The sequence below is a fragment of the Cavia porcellus genome, unplaced genomic scaffold, assembly GCF_034190915.1.
Source record: "Cavia porcellus strain 051 isolate PalLab524CR breed Dunkin Hartley unplaced genomic scaffold, mCavPor4.1 scaffold_11, whole genome shotgun sequence".
Classification (NCBI taxonomy): domain Eukaryota; kingdom Metazoa; phylum Chordata; class Mammalia; order Rodentia; family Caviidae; genus Cavia; species Cavia porcellus.
Genome location: NW_026947494.1, coordinates 11,643,038 through 11,660,218, shown reverse-complemented (window position 1 = coordinate 11,660,218; position 17,181 = coordinate 11,643,038). Strand labels below are relative to the sequence as shown.

The 17,181-nt window shown below is 53.2% G+C and overlaps 1 protein-coding gene across 1 annotated transcript in view; it reads left to right on the top strand.

Annotated features, from left to right (window-relative positions):
• Ankh (ANKH inorganic pyrophosphate transport regulator) overlaps positions 1-17,181 on the top strand; it is a 133,658-nt gene that overhangs the window by 103,268 nt on the left and 13,209 nt on the right. The window contains exons 7-8 of the mRNA XM_003466724.5: positions 863-955; positions 4,290-4,385. Of these exons, the coding sequence (XP_003466772.1) occupies positions 863-955; positions 4,290-4,385 (189 nt within the window). The remainder of the gene's footprint in view (positions 1-862; positions 956-4,289; positions 4,386-17,181) is intronic.

The window sequence follows — 17,181 nt, the reverse complement described above, 5'->3', positions numbered from 1 at the left end:
AGCTTTGTGAACCCTCCGCCGATGCGTCAGGCACTGTGTGCATGTCCTGGGCTCTGTCATCCCCCCAGCATGGGCCTCATTCTCCCCATTCTTCTGGCGGAACAGAAAGGGAGGCCCCAAGGAGGTCCATGCCCCGAGCAGCTGGTAAATGACGAGGGGGAGGCTGGGTCCTCACTTCCCATCGCCCTCTCATTTTTGCTCTGCACCCCAGTTTCTTCACACAGCTGGGGCCTTCATGTGCTTGGCTCCCTGGGCGCTGCCCCTCATCCTTTAAAGTAGATGAAACTGTCTTCCTCCTTGACTAAAGAGTTAAAGAGCTGAACACTGCCAGGGTGCAGTGTGAGAACACTAGGTTTTCATCTTCCTTCTCATGCACAAAAGGGAAGAAGCTCGTTTTCCTGGAAACGCATGGACAGCTGGATGAAACATTCATTAGCTTTATTAAATTAAATTTTAACTCAGACCATACCGACTGAGCAGCCTGGAATGAGCTGAGCTGGAAAGAGAAAGAGGCACAAAGCCATCAACAGATGTATAGCATCAGCCACCTCAAAAGATAGAAATGGAGGGGTGCACACCGCGAGGACCCCCAGCTTTGTTCTGAGGCAGAGAATGGGCCAGCCGGGAGGGTTCCCTTTGATACAGTGAAAGAGCACAGATTCCAAAGAACCACGGTTGAAATCTTGGCTTCCCCCTGGGTTCCTGTAATAGTGACACCTGCCCGTGTCATCTCCACTCTGGCCAGTCCTGTGCTGGCTGAAGCCGGTCACCTGGCTGCCACCAGACCTGTCACACAGCATGGCAGTGACTGGAGGACTCTCTGCCCATGTCCACCCTAATGTTACCTGCTCTTCTCTTGCAGGCTGTGGCAATTTTGACAGCCACATACCCTGTGGGCCACATGCCATACGGCTGGTTGACAGAAATCCGAGCTGTGTATCCTGCTTTTGACAAGGTGAGACCTGTGGGTCACAGTGTCAGAAACACGCTCTTTAAAATCACCATTTGATAGACAGAGGTCTCCAGAGGCACGCTGGGCTGCTTCTGGGGCCCACCTCCTTTTGTAAGATTAACCGAAGAGGATAGAGGTTGTTGAAGGTAACTGGGGGACATTTTCCTCTGAAAATGCCATGGCAGGTTGCACTTTAGCTCCATGGCAAGCCTGTAATACTTTCCAAACCACATATTCCACTTGCCATTTTTTAGGTGATTCCTATTGACAATTTACATGGTTACAAAGGAAAGAGAAACTTTTTGGGTTTTTTGGTACCGGGAATCAAACTCAGGACCTCACACTTGCCAGGCAGGCACTGTGCCACTGAGCTATATCCTTGCCCCAAGACAAACTCTGAAAAACATTGCGTATGTTGGATTTTGTTCCTGTAGCTTATTTTTTTAAGTTCAACTAGTGCTTTACTGCCTTACACCAGATGGCTGAGGTGCAGAACAACGCTGTATGTGGTAAGGGTTCCACCTCGCGCACATGGTCCACGCAGCAGGACCATCAGCGTGGGTCCGATGTGGCAGACTCACTCCAGCTGAAAGCCTCGTAGGCAGCAGCTCGGTCCTTGTCCTCCCCCAGCGGCTGGTCCCAGCGACGCAGGCACGTAACTGTTGTGATCTGTTACCCATGGCGAGGTTGAGATGTTTGCCATTCAGTAGGTGTCTGCTTCACTGCAGCTCCATTGTTGGACCCTATTGGCTTTTATCCTAAAACAAATGGTAACACAACCTACCCAAAAGCAGCACTCAATGTTTTAATGGAAAAGAAGCCAACAGCCTGCCATTTGGACCTTAATATGTGTTGTTTTGCCTTAAATCTCCATAGCATGGGTTCAGGGCTCTTACAAATACCATTTTCTCTTACCCCGCAAAGAGCCCTGTGAAGGAAAGAGAGGAAAAGCCCTCAGCAGATGGGGGGTGGTCCCCAGCAGGTCAGGGGACCCCCGGCAAGTCAGCTCTGGCAGAACAGGGGTTGGGGCTTGGAACAGCCACCTTCCCCCACCCTCTCCTCAACTTCCCAAAGGCCAGAGCTCCGGGAAGCCACCCTGGCCAGGCCACATGCTGCGGTGGCCCCTTTCCTTCATGTAACCACCCACTTCTGACCTGCACCTCTTCACCTGCAGGTGAGGTTTGGGAAGTGCACCCTTACACCCCAACCTTGCTCCCTGTGTCAAGGACTCCCCCCCCCCCCCAGTCTCTCACCCTCCCTCTCAGGAAGTGGGTGTGGACCTCCTTAGCCATCTGCCTGCTAGCACCTGTCACCTGGACACCGGGGTGCAAAGGTTCTCCGTAGAAATGCTGACTGCAGAAGCCAGGGCCCAGAGTCGCAAAGAGACACAGAGATAGAGATGGGGGAGGGCAGTCTTCAGATAGGAAGCACTATTTTCCTGTCAAGGAACATACATAAGGAGGTAAACCCTAGAAAACCAAACTGGATGGAAGTCCTTTTAGATTTTGGCTCTAGCTCTGGAGAATTAGATTATATAATGCAAGTGCTGACAAGAGCAGGTGCTGAAAGGTAAAAACCTCTTGGCTAGACAAGTCCCATCTGAAATTGGTTTGGGCCACCTTGAAATAATAAATCCTAACATTACCGCACTGTATGGCTTCAATAGGAGCATCCAAGAAAAACACTGTTTTATTGCTAATTATAGAGGTTAGAAGTTACGAAAAATTCCTTTAACGAGCGTACCAGAAACTCAGGTTACTCAGAATCCTTTTAAAACCTCACCCTTTGTGTCCATACTTGCCAGTGAGCAACACCAAGCCAGCAAGGGGACTCTCAGACCCTGTGCAGGCTTCCAGAGTGTGTCGCCTGACTGTCCAAGTTCTCATCCTCTTTGTGGGTTCCAGGATAAAAACATTAAAGTAATTCAGTGCCTGGTGGTGGAGATTCTAGTTAAACATGAACCGAGAGCTCTCCCTGGTGCAGTCTGCCCTGTTCCGTGCTCACCTGTGAAGGGTGTGGTTTGGGGCATACCGACCAGCCAAGAAGGGAGTGCCATGCTGACCTAGTGATGCTGGCATTTACTGCAAACACGCAGGCGTCCCCACAGGGGGCCTCACTCAGCAGCGCAGGTGGGTTTTTCGAGGTTGGCTGCATTTGTCAGGGTGGCCCCACCTCACACCACCTGGGTACCCTGGGTACCCTGGGATGGACCGAGACAGAGAGCCCAGCGTGGGCCTCTCTTTGGCAACGCCTGTTAGTGAGAAAGGCAGCTGTGCATCAGAGAGCAGGAGTAAGAAGTGGCATCCTCGAGGGGAAGGTGTGGGAGAGATTCCGGAGCCTCCAGCCTCCGCACTGAGGGACATAGCTGTCCTTCCCAGCAGGACCCCGGGTAGCTGCACGCACAAGTGTCCTATTAGCCTGGGCATGCAAGCAGGTGGTGAGCTTGTTTTCGTTTGTCTGCTCTGGGCTAATTGGATCCATAATGAGGCAGGGGTTCTTCTCCCTGGTGGTTTTCCTGGCCGTGGTACCAGGTGTGTGGGATGGGGTGAGGCTCTGTGGCAGTGGGACCCAGAGAACCTCAGCAAGCCTCAGATTAGTGATCGTCAAAAGGACATCCCAGCCAGCTGAAGGCCTGGCTTCCTACCATTGTAGCAGGGGCTGTCTGGGAGCCCAGAACACAAGAGATGGGCGGATATGACACTTGATCTCGGAAGGCACAGCCTCTGGGGGAAGGGGGGTGTTTGAAGATATGTGCTGTCCCCAAGGTCATCAGAATTGAGGCTCAGAAAGAGGTAGAAATTGGAGGTCACAGGCAGGCTGTGAAGGTGATTGGCCTTGAGGACACTCGTGCCTGGGGATCAGGAACCCCAGAAGCAGGAGGAGGAGCAGAAGCACCCATGTGCTGGGGGTGAGCAAGACACATGTGGAGAAACTATACAGGGACATGCATCTGGGCCATTCGAGCAAGGCCTTGAATGCTCAGAACAACTGAAGTCCACCTGCTGAGGAAGAGAGGAGCAGCAGAGGTCCCCGAGCAGGGCTTGGCATTCAGCAAGATGACCCTGGTGGCACAGTGACCACACGCTCCAGGGCCAAGGCCCTGGGCAGGGCGAGCAGCCAGCCCAGTGCCAAGAGCAAGGACAGACCCAGCCCAGGGGCTGGTGCACATCCCTGTGTAGGCATCGACAGCCGTCCCAGAGCCCCAGTGTGATGGCTGTCCTCCACGCTGTCCTGTAGTGCCCACACTGCGGCACATCACAGAAAAGATCTCTTTGAGATTCCAGGGGGTCAGCTGGGGCTACCGGAGCCCATGGTCACTGCGATTCTCTCTCCCCAGAATAACCCCAGCAACAAGCTGGCGAACACGAGCAACACGGTCACCCCAGCGCACATCAAGAGGTTCACGTTTGTGTGCATGGCCTTGTCACTGACGGTAAGGGGGCCAGGTGGCCACCTCCCTGCCTCCTTCTCTGTCTGTCTGTCTGTCTTTCTGTCTCTCTCTCTGAAGGGGTAAATTGCTGTTTTAAGGGGAGGAGTCTTATAGTCTATAATGTGTTCTTATGTTTGATTCATTAACAACCTCTTCGACGTACATCCTTCTGCAAATGTGAAGACAGCTGCTCCAGGAGGTCCTTGTGATTAGGGGGAACACATCTGCTCCCAGGATGCCTCAGGATGCCTCTAATTTAATATCTTTCTCATCTTGCTAAGGGATTTCCAAGCCGTTTTCTGAACATCCAGCATCAGCTTTTTACCCACTGCCAGCCCTGCCCCAAATGGAATTGGTGTTATTTCAGTTTCCCTGGAAAAGGTGCTTTCCTAATGACGTTATGCTGACGCAGCCAACTTACTTGTCCTGGTGTATCCGGCCTCTGCTGGATCCCAAGCCTGTCTCTCTGCTGAGGACACAGCTATGAGGCACTGTGGGCGATCCTGGGCAGTCATCGGCACCGGATGGTGTCTGGATTACATCCGTGAATAGGCAGCGCACATGCCTTGGCCCCACGGGCAGTCTCACACATGAGATCGTGTTGAAATGTATAGAAAGAATATCTGCATAGCACATGAGATGGTTTATAACGTACGTCCACAGCAGCAGGAAAACCCGCCATTACAGGCAACCTTAGAGGGCAGACTGTGCCCTTTGAGTTACAAAAACAGAGATAAAAGGGGATGAAAAGAATTATGGGATTTTTGGTCTTACTTTGTTGTGCCACTCTAGAGATGAAACTCAGACCCTTTTGAGCCAGAGTCTTGCTAAATTGCTTAGGCTGGGCTCAAGTGCAGTCCTCCTGCCTCAGCCTCCCAGCACTGGGAAATGAGCGGGCGCACTATACTCGGCTGAATTATGGCCACTCGTCTCCCTTGTCTGTTGCTGTGGCCACTCCTGTCCTACTAGGTGCCATAGGACATTTCCATTCACATATATAGCATCAGTGTCCTACAGAAATGCCAGGATGTGCGGTGGTCCTCATAACTAACCGGCCCACGGCTAGGTAAAGCCTTCAATGCACGTGAACAGAACACAGTAGCTTTATCCTTTCCAGTGCAGAAGAACCATTCAGCTTGGTGGGCTGCAGGAGTCCCCAGGCGAACCTCTTCCTTTATGGGCATCCTGTCGCTCTGTGGTGGACAAGTCTTTCCATGGTTCCCTACAGTATTAACAAAACACTGAACATCTCGGAAACAGTTTAAAAGAGTATTTTAGGAAAAAACAGAGACACTTCTATTCCAGAGCAGACGTCAGCTTTTGGAATTAAAAGTCGAGTTGAGTCCAAAGCCAGGTTCTGTGACTTGGCTCTTGCAGGCCCAAAAACCCAGCAGCTCTTGGCTGGAGGTTTCCTCTTCTGTCTTCCCTCGCTGTGTAGACGGTTTCCCACAGCTAGTCACAGACAGTGGAAAGCTTGGCCACATCGGGCACAAGGACAGTCCTCTGGCTGTTCATGGGCAACAGTTTGTACTGCTGAAAAATTATTCTACAGCAAGCTTATTAACATGACCGTAATTCAGGACCTGGAAAAATGATTACGCATCTCTTAAGTAAAGGTATATTTCTTTAATTATTCTGATGCTAGATCACCAAAGTCTTCCATAGCTGCAAGTGTTCGCAGGTAAACTTTCATCTTTGGAATAAAAACTCAGAACTCTTTGCTTAAGGGGAATTTGGAGATACTCTAGAAAGAACCTATAATTTTCAGAAAAGGAAGTGACTCAGACAGGATAGGGAAGTGTCCAAGTAGCCGGTAATAGAACTGGCTGGAACTCAGCCTCTGGGTCCCTGTCCAGTGAATGCCACTGTCCCCTGAAATAGGAACAAAGACCGGTCCTTGGGCCTCCATACTGGGACAGTCCAGCACCATGCGGAAAGGAATTGCAGTTTCTTCAACATTAAAAACCAGGACATTTGAGTGTGTAGCCATGAGGTGTCTCATGTCCAGTATCCTTACAGCGACTCCATCAATCAGTGCAATATTTTGGCTGGAGGAATTGTCCTTAAAAGGCACCCAGGACAAGAGTAAGGCAATATTTTTGTAAACTAAGCATCCTGCAGTCACGGATACGTGAACATAGCTTTTTATGTCACTTGCCGTATTCATTGTCACTTTTACTCTCTGACCTTCATGACCTGGTCTGTGATGTCACCAGGCCTGCTATCATGCCAACACGTGGAAGGGACGTAATAATCAACCCTTTGCTGCCCATGGGTGAGGGTCACAAAGGCACCCACAGTGCTGTGGTGTAGTGCAGAGGTGGGTTTTCTCCCCCAGCACCACACACACAGCAAGCGACAGTCTGCTTCTCTCTGCTCTTTGTATCCTATTTCTAAAGGTCTTAAAAGGCCCTTTCCTGTTGAGTCTATTCCAATATAATTTTATTTTCTTAAACATCTGAATGTCTGGAAATTTAACATAGCAGAAGTTATCAAAACACTCAGCATCATGCTTCATGTTTTTTCGAGAGTATGACTTTTTTTCCAGTCCTTTTTTCAGCCTTTGCCCTGAAAGAAATCCCCAGCCTTTTTTACTTTGAGATAGACTTTCACTATGCTTCTTAGACTGAGCTGGAACCTACAAGCCTTCTGCCTCAGCCTCCCAGAGTGCTGGAATCACAGGCCTGGTCCACCACAGCATACAGCATACGATTTCACATATGTAGGAGTTTTGGATGGTTCTGCAGCCCTGCACACTGAACAGTTTCCCATGCTCACTCTGGGGAAGCCAGCTCTTGTTCCCAAGTGTTGGAGAAGACCAACCACTGGGACCTTGTCCGATGAATCAGTGATTCCAGGTGCATCTCAAAGGAAAACTTGTGCTTTCCAGAACAAAAATGCATCTTTTCCATCCAAAGGGGCTTGCTTCTTGAGGGCTCTTGCATACCAGGTTCAAGTCAGACTTTACCGGTGATAAATAAGACTGTATCACTTTTGACAGTTAATGAGAGATGGATACTGCAGCGTATCTGTATTATTTGCTCCCTATTATAGATGTTCATCTTACATTTAGATTATCTCTTCCTGCTGTGAAATTCGGTTTCACACACACTTAACCCCAGAAGTTACCTTTACAGCACTGCAAAGTTCTCCATGCAGTAAGGAGGAATGGCATGGAACAGGGAGGCAGGAACATTTCCAGCCCCTGTTCCTGCGCTGTGGCATTTTGCTTCCAGGCCTTCTGCGCATGCTCAGCAGCAGGTGACCAAAGAGGGGACAAAAGTATATCTTATTCCTTCCAAAAGATTCACTGCCAAACCGCAAGCCATCAGGTACCTGCCAGCTGAGTACAGTGAATTGGTGGCCATAATGCAGCCTGAGGTCAGCCAGGCCACTGCAGACTGGCCAGCCGCTGTTTGGGGTAAGGGAGACACGGAGGACACCCCCAGAGGGCCCGAGTATCATGAACTAGTCTTGTCACCACCTCACAGGGAGGTAGCATTGTAGACCAGGGACCCACATGTGAAGGAAGAGGCCCAGCCTTGGGGAACAGGGCTACTTGGCCCTGAACCTTCCTGCAGAGCTGTGGTCTCTGTCACAAATGCACCCAACTGTTGGCACCCAACTGTGCATCCTCAAAGGCCTTTTCTCTTGCGGGTGGAGTGGGGGTCTAGGCCTAGGAAGGCCCCCCTGAGAGGGGAGCCCCTTGCTTGGGTGAGTGAGGCAAGGCTGAATTCACAGAACCTCTGCTCCTGCAAGCCATGAGGTCTGTCCTGGTCCCTCCTGGCCGGGAGATTTGGAAGTAAGAGAGGGACCCAGCGTTGGACACATCTGCCCCATAGCGCTCTCAGTGGAAGAAGTTCCAGAGAGTGTCAGTGCCAGGCCAGGTGAAAGCCAATATGCTGGGTGCTAGGTGTTCAACAGGCAAACCTAGTCTGCCTCGTTATCTAAAATACTCAAAAAACCCTCTTTCGATAGTTGTAACAAATCCTGTTAAACAGTGAAGTTTTAACAGCTCAGCTGCTTCTAGTGGACCAGTTTGCATTTTGACTTCCCAATCGGTGTGTTAGAAGCATTTTTCTCTTCTCAAGTTCCCTGCTGCTTTAACTCTGGGAAGCTAGTGCCAGGAGACAGGGAGAAGGATCCCCACAGAGCACAGGCCTGGCTGCCACCACTGTCCTTTGCACACAGTGGAAATGGGGATCCATCCAGAGGGAGCTTGGCACGCGGAGTCGGGGGCACCTCTGGGCAGGGGAAGGCCTGCATCACCATCCCCAGTGCCTCTCCATGCTAGACCCAGAGAAAGCCAAAGGAGGGGGGCCAGCAGGGAGCCTGTGTGCCTGTGCCCAAGAGGTGGGCAGCAAGACGGAGGGGTCCATCACAAAAGGATGAAGGTGGAGATGTGGTCAGTGTACAGCCCAGAGGGCCTGGAGCTGGCCCAGGGCCCTGCCAGTCCCTCCAGTCTGAGTTGCTGTAACTTTCTAAGGAGTTTTAAAAGGCCAACTTTTAACAGACAGTAAACTGGACCAACTGATTGGCCAAATCAGTTACTGCACAGGGCAGGTGGGGTGACTGATGTCAGGAAGGCAGGTGTGGAAGACAGCTCTCACCAGGCTGTGCACACTTGCTCATGGGATGCCAGGTCACATGACGGCACCTGGGTCCCATGCCAACTGCATCCTGCTGGCCACCAGGGCTGGGGACTGCTTGAGCTGTTGGGGTGTTGACGTCACTCAGGCTGAGAGATGAGGCAGCCTGTCAGGATACCCTTGGGCTGCACTGCCTCCTAAGGACACATAGGGGCATCAGAGGTCAGTGGCTTTTAATAATGAAGGCCTTGCCCACCCAATCTTTATTAGGGATTAAAGGGAGACCCGGTAAACCAGAAGCATCTATTCTGATTGGACGGGTTGAGTTGTGTCTGCTGTGTTGAGGTGCTCACCCCTAGGACCTTGTTGGAAATGGGACATCATTGGGAAGCAGGGTTAAGATGAGGCCCTGGCACTGGGAGTTTAGCTCAGAAGCACAAGCACCCGCCTGGCAAGCGCAAGGTCATGAGTTCAATCCCCGGTATCAAAAAAGAGGCTCCAGGGGGAAAGGTGGGCTCCCAAGCAGAGAGCCAGGGTGGCCATGCTCACACAGCAGGGAGTCGGGCACAGACAGGGAGCGCGCTCAGTGGCCTCCTAAGCGAGCTGTGAAGCAGTAACTGCCATGCTCTGAACCAGCTCTGTTGGAGAAGCCTTGGGAAACAGGTGCATGGTGCTTTAAGAGAAAAGAGGCTTCTCGCTGTCACCAAGGCCACACACAGCCAGTAACCAGCCTGCCAGCCACCAGCACTCCATCTCTGCAGTTTACATAAGGCGAGGCTGTGGTTCTAGTTCTAGGTGTGTGGAGGATTTGCTGAGGAACACTTAGCTCGCACCTCCTCGGGATGGTGCCTGCATGGATGTGCTTAATTACGTCTTGGCTGATGGCCTTTTGGGAAGGGGGCTTATTGGCATCGTAGCCCCGGATAGAAATGAGTGCCAGCTTCACTTTTTCACACTTGCAGATTGTATTTGTATGGGTCCCATGGCCAGTAACCCCACCACAAATTTGGTGAGCTTTGATGACAAGTGATGTCTTCTTTGTTTACTGGGTGATTGGTTGGTTGGTTTGTGGGTTTGCTTTTGTTTCTAGACAAGCAAAACCAGGGGCTGTGTAGCACTGAGCTACAGTGTCCGCCCTTTTTAGTTTTTCTTTTGAGATTTTCTCACTAAATTACCCAGGTGAGACATATTTATGATCCTCCTGCCTCAGCCTTCCTCAGTCCTGGGATTGCGAGGCTGCATCGCTGCGCCTGACTGAAAGGTGGTTTATTTTGGCTCGCTGCTCAGGAAGCCCAAGGTCAGGGACCCACATCTGGCAGTGGCCCTCCTGTGGGCAGAGTCCCGAGGGCAGCGGGCTTCACATGACCTGAGACAGGGAGATGAGTGCGGCTCCACCCTGCTGGGTCCACCCAGTGACCCTGCTTCACCCTCCTCACCCTAAATAGCACTTTCTGGTGCAAGAGCAGCTTTCTCAGCCCAGGAGAGGTCAGCCCAGTGCCCAGCCCATGGCCACCAGCATGGAGGGACCTGCAGGGCCCAATGAACTACCTCCAGGAACAAGGCCTTATGACTGGCTGTTTGCACAGTGTTTCCTCAACTCAGCTGATGGAAAAGCCAGGCACGTGGTGGGCAGCGCAGTGGGCAGGAGGCGGGAAGCAGCTCCGCCAGGACCCACAGCCCAGAGCAGTGCCCAGGGGGCTTGGGCTGCAGCGCTTAGGCTCCTGTGTGCTACGCTCTGTCCAGGATGTGAAATACTGATCAGTTTACGGGGTAGGGAGCCCCACAAACCCTGGAGTCTTCCTCTTCCACTCCTTTGTAAATGAAACTACCTCTCACAGAGCCAGGAAGGAGCAGAGTGAGGACTCGAAACCGCTGATTAGAATGCTAGGTGCCATTGTGCAAGGTCACTGAAGTGAGTGACCCGTGACCAGGGAAGAAAGGAAAATATCAGAACCACTTTGGTTACACAGAGGCCTCGGTTGGGGGGCGGGGGGTTCCCCACACTGGCCAGCAGCACTTGACACCACCTGGAGAGCAAAGCTGCCTCTAGCTCTGGGATGGGTTACGGGTTAACTCCAAAGGAGTTCTCTCCCTGGCTCTTTCAGTGTCTCTCTTCCTCCCCTTCTCCCTCCATTCCCTCTCATGTCTCTGGCTCTGGCTGTCTCTGTCTGTCTCTCTCTCTCTCTCTCTCTCTCTCTCTCTCTCTCTCTCTCTCTCTCTCACTGAATTACACCGAGGCCTGGCGTGTTTGCATTTTGGAGCCACTGACTAGAAAGAGCGACCTGTGTGCTGGAAACCTGTGGGGCGCTGCCCGGTCACCACAGCCACATCAATGCTTCCTGTGTCCTCTGTCCCCACACTGGCATGGCTGGTGGCCTCCTGGTGTCCTGCCACACACACCCAGCCCCCGTGTCCCAACAGCTGCAGGACTAAGGCCCAGTGAGCAGCTCCCAGGGGGTCGGCAGTGCTAGGGCTCCTCCTCCGTGTGCGTCCCATTGCCAGGGACAGGGCATGTGAGTCCTTGTGCATCGGTCATCCGGCACCTTCAGGGCCCTGCCCTGTGCCGGGCACTGGTCACACCATGGCAATGCGACACAGTCTCTGCTGGTGAACTTGGTTCTGTCGTGGGAAGGGAGCCACTGACTGCAGGAGCACAGATGCCGGTGCTGGGGAAGTAAACTTAGTGGTTTAACAAAAGGGAACTTCCCACTTCGCGTCGCTGCAGGCCGGAATCCCAGCCTCCCTGGCGGAAGCTGCAGGGCTGCAGGCCACACCGCAGGGCTACAGGGGTGCTGGGGGAGCCTCACCTCTCCCTTCTGTTGTGGCTGCTGTCACCCTTTACGTGCACCGTTTACCTCACTTGGGTCTGGGTCTCCTTTGCACGCCCGCCTCCCACGTGTGTAATGCATGTCGTGTGTAACGTGTCATATCTCCTTTGGCCACTTTCTTACGAGGACATGTGTGAGGGTGTCAAGGCCACCCACACACTCTCAGCAGGAGAGCCGCCTTTAGTCACCTCTGACAGCAGGAAAAGCGTATCTGCTAGCCGTGGGTTCCAGGGAGTGGGTCTCTCTCTTCGTGCGGCCTTGTGCTGGTGCTCACTGGTGCTTCAGAAGGAAGACATGGTCACCCCACTCATCCCCAGTCTCACCCTCTGCACTTTCAGTCCACAATCCAAACACAGGAAATGGAACATTCCAGAAATAAGCGGTTCATTGATGTAAACCTGGCACTGTTCTGAGAAGCGTTGAGAATTCGCACACCAGCCACTCTGTCCCCTGCCCCGAACACGACCTGTCCCTCTCCCACCGATCCACACTGTGTGCCCCACCCTCCCCCCAGTTGGGCACCTGCATCGGGTTAGTAGCCACTGATTCATCCCTTGACAGCCATCTCGGTTTTCTATTGGTTGCGGTTGTGTTGTGCTCAAATACAGGTGACCTTTACACTTAGGCCGGGTCCCTGCCCCCAGGACAGTCACCTCAGTTCATCTCCTCATGTAGGCACTGTGTCACCCGTGCCGCAGGAAGTACAACGCACTGTTCCAAGACGCCGGATTGATCTTTAGTGTTGTTCACTTCTTCCTATGCCTCATGTACAGATCAGACACTGACAGTATGTGTGCGTGCACAGACCGGGTGGGGCTCGGATGCCCCCTGGGACCTTGGGACACATCCCCGAGGATGAGGCAGCCACAGTAAAAGGAGCAGGGATGGAGATGACATTTGGTCCAGGAGGGCCTGGAGGCCCCACGTTGGCGTCAGCAGCACGAATGAGGCCACTGCCCGGCCGCCCTGCGCCCTTCGCGTGTGGCCTCCACCTGCTGTAGACACAGGGTGGTCTGGGCCACCTAGGTGTGACTTGTGACAAGCTGCTCTTGCTGCCTGTGGGCTGGGGCAGTGTCTCTGCATCAGAGAGCCTGGCAGAGACAGGCTCCTTGTCCTCTGTATCTAGAAGGTCAGACCTTCTCTCCCTCCTTCTTTCTTTCTTTCTTCCTTCCTTCCTTTTTGGTGTGTGTGTGGTACAGGAAATTGAACCCAGGACTTTCACACCGACCTACATCCCCATTCTATCCCTTTTTTTTCTTTGTTGAGACAGGGTGTCACTATGCAGTTCAGACTGGCCTTAAGCTCACTAGCCCAGGCTGGTCCCAAACTCACAACGATCCTCCTGCCTCAGCCTCCCAAGTGCTGAGATTATAGGTATGCGCTAAGTAGTCCAGGTCTAACTGGAATTTGCAGTCCTCCTGCCTCAGCCTTGTGCCATCGCACCCCTCTTCCTACTCCTCTTTCGTTCCCTCCCTCCCTCCTTCTCTTCCTCCTCCTCCTACTCCTCCTCCACCCGCTTCTCCCCCTTCTCCTCTGTGTCTCCCCAGAGAACATGAAACACAAACTCCAGCTCAAGGCTGCCATGGCTGAGCTGAACCACGTGAGCTCAGGGATCCAGTTGTGACATCGTTACCGCTAGCACAGCCCAGTTAGCTGCAGAGCACGCTTATCAGGACACACAGGCACTTGCAGAGTCTGGGAAGTCAGCCTGGCTGGAACCGCACCGTGGAATATGAGCCAAGCCTGCGGCTGGCGCCCCCACCCCGGCCCCTGCACAGTGAACCATCTGAGCCTCTGGGTGTTCAAAGTGATTGAGTTAAAGTGCTTTGCGCCTCCTCCGTTTGGTCTTGACAGACCTCTTAACCACGTCCCCCTCACTTCGAGCTTTAGGGTCCCCTGTCTTAGTTGGTCTCGTGCTGCCATGGTAACGGGACAGCAGAGCCCACGCTGTTTGCATTGGACAGAGATTTCTTGTCCAGGTTCCAGAGGCCAAGAGTCCGCAGAGGGAGGACCCAGCACCTGGGACAAGAGAGAGAGGCAGCAAGGAAAGGGACCTACGTCTGCCTTTACACCGAGCTCCCCGTGAAGGGCATCCGTCCACTCTTGTGGAGGAGGGGTTCAGTGCTCTTCCCCCTTTCTTTCCTTACTTGAGGCACATTTCAAAGCGCTTCTCTCAGACCCAGCAGGTTCAGGATTTCACCCCCCAGCCCACCCATGCTCAGTGCCCACCTTCCCCAAGGCCATCTAGGAAAGAGAGCTGCACTCCCCCACTGTGCCCGCATCCTACAGGGTCCCCGTTGCCCCACAATTCCAGCTGCTGATCCAACTTGGGCCCCTCCACCCAGCACTGCAGCTGCCCCTCCAGTGCCCGCAGTGCTTCAGGGTGGCAGGAGTGCCCACCTGCTCCCGGATCCCTCCAGAGAGTGGGAACCTTGGAAGATGGCAGGTCTGGCCGTCACTGGGGCCTTCCTGCTGGGACTGGAGGGAGGCAGCCTGGTAGCAGGTAGAGGGACAGAGGACAGGCTCCACACGCTTCCACTCTGGGGGCCAGAATCTTGTCAGAGCCTGTGTCCCCTCTCTGGCCATTTCTGGCACATGGAGATTCCCTGGCACCAGTGGATCACGCTCACCCTCTACCCACACATGACAGCCTCCATCTATGCTCCTAAATTCCTCTTCAGATCTCCCTGGCTCTGAATTCAGAGCCCGTCTCCCTCTCTCATGGCAGCAGCTTTTTCCTGCCATCAAAATTAGTCTAGCATGGCTGTCACCAGATGGGGTCCAAAGAGGACCTCCCCACAGGAAATGGTGACCTCGCCTCACTGCATGGAGTAGGTTCACAGACTCAACACAGAAAAGGAATTCTGGGATGAGTCAGGCAGAGGCAGATTTACTAGGAGAATTAGGGAGCACAAGAGAACAGGAAAAGGACTCTGGGGTGCACGCTGATGGAGTTAGGCTGGTCCCTGGCAGCAGAAGGGACCAATTTCGTGCACTGCCATGGCAGGCTGGGGTCTAGTGGATCATGATCCCAATTGTGGTTTCCTAGCTGGCAAGAATCCCTGTGGCTTAAAGAGTGGTTCGGTTCTTGGGAGCCAAGCACCCTTCCTGGGGAGGGGCAGCCTGGGTCCTGGAGTTGATGGTTATTGTCGTGGTCCTGGAGTCATCAGGTCTGCAGGTGGAGATCTCATCACAGGACGTTCTGCGAGGGTCTGAGTTTTCTGGAACCTAAGGCAGTTACAGGTCTGGGAGACTTCTAGGTGTCTCTCCAGGATCTGGACAGTGTAAACGCCAGCAACTGGCCATGCCTGCAAATTCTGAAAATGACTTTACCCTTGGTGTCCTCAGGCTCGAAGGAGGATGAGACAGGCTAGGCCTGTTTGGGGCTCGTCAGCCTGTGTCACAGACAGCCCCTGAGTGACTAACTCGCCTGAGTGCAGAGCCGAGCAGGAACCTGGCCCAGGGCTCATGGTAATAACAGAGATGCCACGTCCACCTGCTTTCCATTGCCCCTTGGCCCAGCATCTGTTACCGGCTGGTCAGCCTGGCGTGGAGGGTGAAGTCAGTGCCACTGGTAAGAACAGCGGTGACCACAGCTCCCCTGTAATGAGAGCACCACGGAAGTAGCCTCCTGGGCTCTTTCTGGGGAAATCCGGGCAAGGAGTTGCACCGCAGCTGCTGCATAGCTGGCTGCCTCTGCTTACCGCCTCACTGCCCAGCAGAGCCCTGGGAACCCAGGTGGCTCCCAGGAGCTGGCACCACACAGCCACAGAGAAAGCTGTCTGGGCAGCAGAACACCGAGTCCTAAGGCATAAGAGCCTGCAGCCTTGGAGATGTGCCAGGAGGGGCGGTCAGTCCTCCTTGTGACCTCCCAGGACCCTTTCACGAAGTGCAGACACCCTGACTCTGTGCTGTCCACAGTGGACAGGTCATGGGGTGCACCCTTCTAACGCCCCAACCCAGGACTCCTGCTCTGCTCCTGCAGCATGGGGCCACCTCTGCAAGGCAGCAAGGTCAGGACACAGCCACTATTTACAGAGCCCTAATCCCCCAGCAGGGCCTGGCCGCCACCTGCTCTCAGGGGATCTGAGTCTTGAGTCCCTCTCTAAGTCCTTGCTGACAGATAAAGGCTGAAGCTCAGTGAAGACACCCTGCCCGGCAGTTGGGCCTGCCTTTTGGGTCCTCAGTTTCCCTAGGTAGGAGGCTCTGGTCAATGCCTCGCTGATACCTTGCATTCAGGGTGGACTGCTCAGCTCCCATCCTGAGCTGCCACCTGCATCCGCAAGGTGAGGCCCCTGCTCTGGTCCCACCAAGAGCACTCTGGTGTCTGTTGCATCCTGGCGTCTGGACAAAGCTGCGTCTCAACAGAGCCTGTGACTTCTGAGTCCTCAGATCATGCGCTAGAAAGGGAAGAATTCGAGTCAACGGGGTGAACACCATGGCCTTGGTCAGAGGTCCCCTTTTTCCAAGTTGCAAGCTGGGTTCGAAAGAATGACCAGCCTCACCTTCCTGTCGCCAGACTCACCCTCTGGGCACGGCTGTGACACAGCCTGCCGGGCCATGCAGGGGCCTATCCCAGCCTCGGTGCCATGCTGGCCCTTTGTCCCCAACAAAGGCGGCCTGTTCCAGCCTTTGTTTCCGCTGGGCACCCCACCCCCGCGCCCGAGGTGGAGACTGCTGCTGCTTTGTTCCCATTATCCTGCGAGGAAAATGGCTCTCTTGTGCAAGAGGGATGGAAGAAGGGACCAAGGTAAATGAACAGAGTTCACAACTTTCTCAAACCAGTGCGCTCTTCCAATGGGCAGGGACATTCCAGAGCCTTTGGACTGCCTAGAAACTGGAAGAGGCTTCTGAGTTTCAGAGGCTGGGGTTGAAGTTTCCACCCCGCCCTTTGCCAACAGGTGATTTGGTTCAACTCTCTGTCCTTGTAGTCACTGTTCTCATGATAAGGAGCAAAGATCAAGGCCGCTGTCCCAGGACTGTTGAGGATTAGGTGGAGTAAATATGGAAAGCTCTTGGCCGGGGATAAGTAACCAGGGAAGTTTCTTCTCAGGAACCTCTCCCCCCTTCACACTTCTCGCTGGAAGTGCCAAATCCAGCATTTTGTCCAGCATTTGCTTTTTAAATCAGCATGCCTTGCAGATTTGAGGGTTGACCGGTTTTCTTGGTAGTTTCTGGGAGCTCAGAAGAGATTCAGAGAATTAAGCCCGGCCCTTACAACCCTATGTAAACCCTCAATAAAATCTAGCACAAGGCACATGTCCACATGGCTGTTTTAGAAACAATTACCAAATGAATGAGCATGTTGTATTGTTTTGATTTTTTTTTTAAAAAAAATTTAAATTGTGGTAAATGACACAATCTAAAATTTCCCACCTGAGC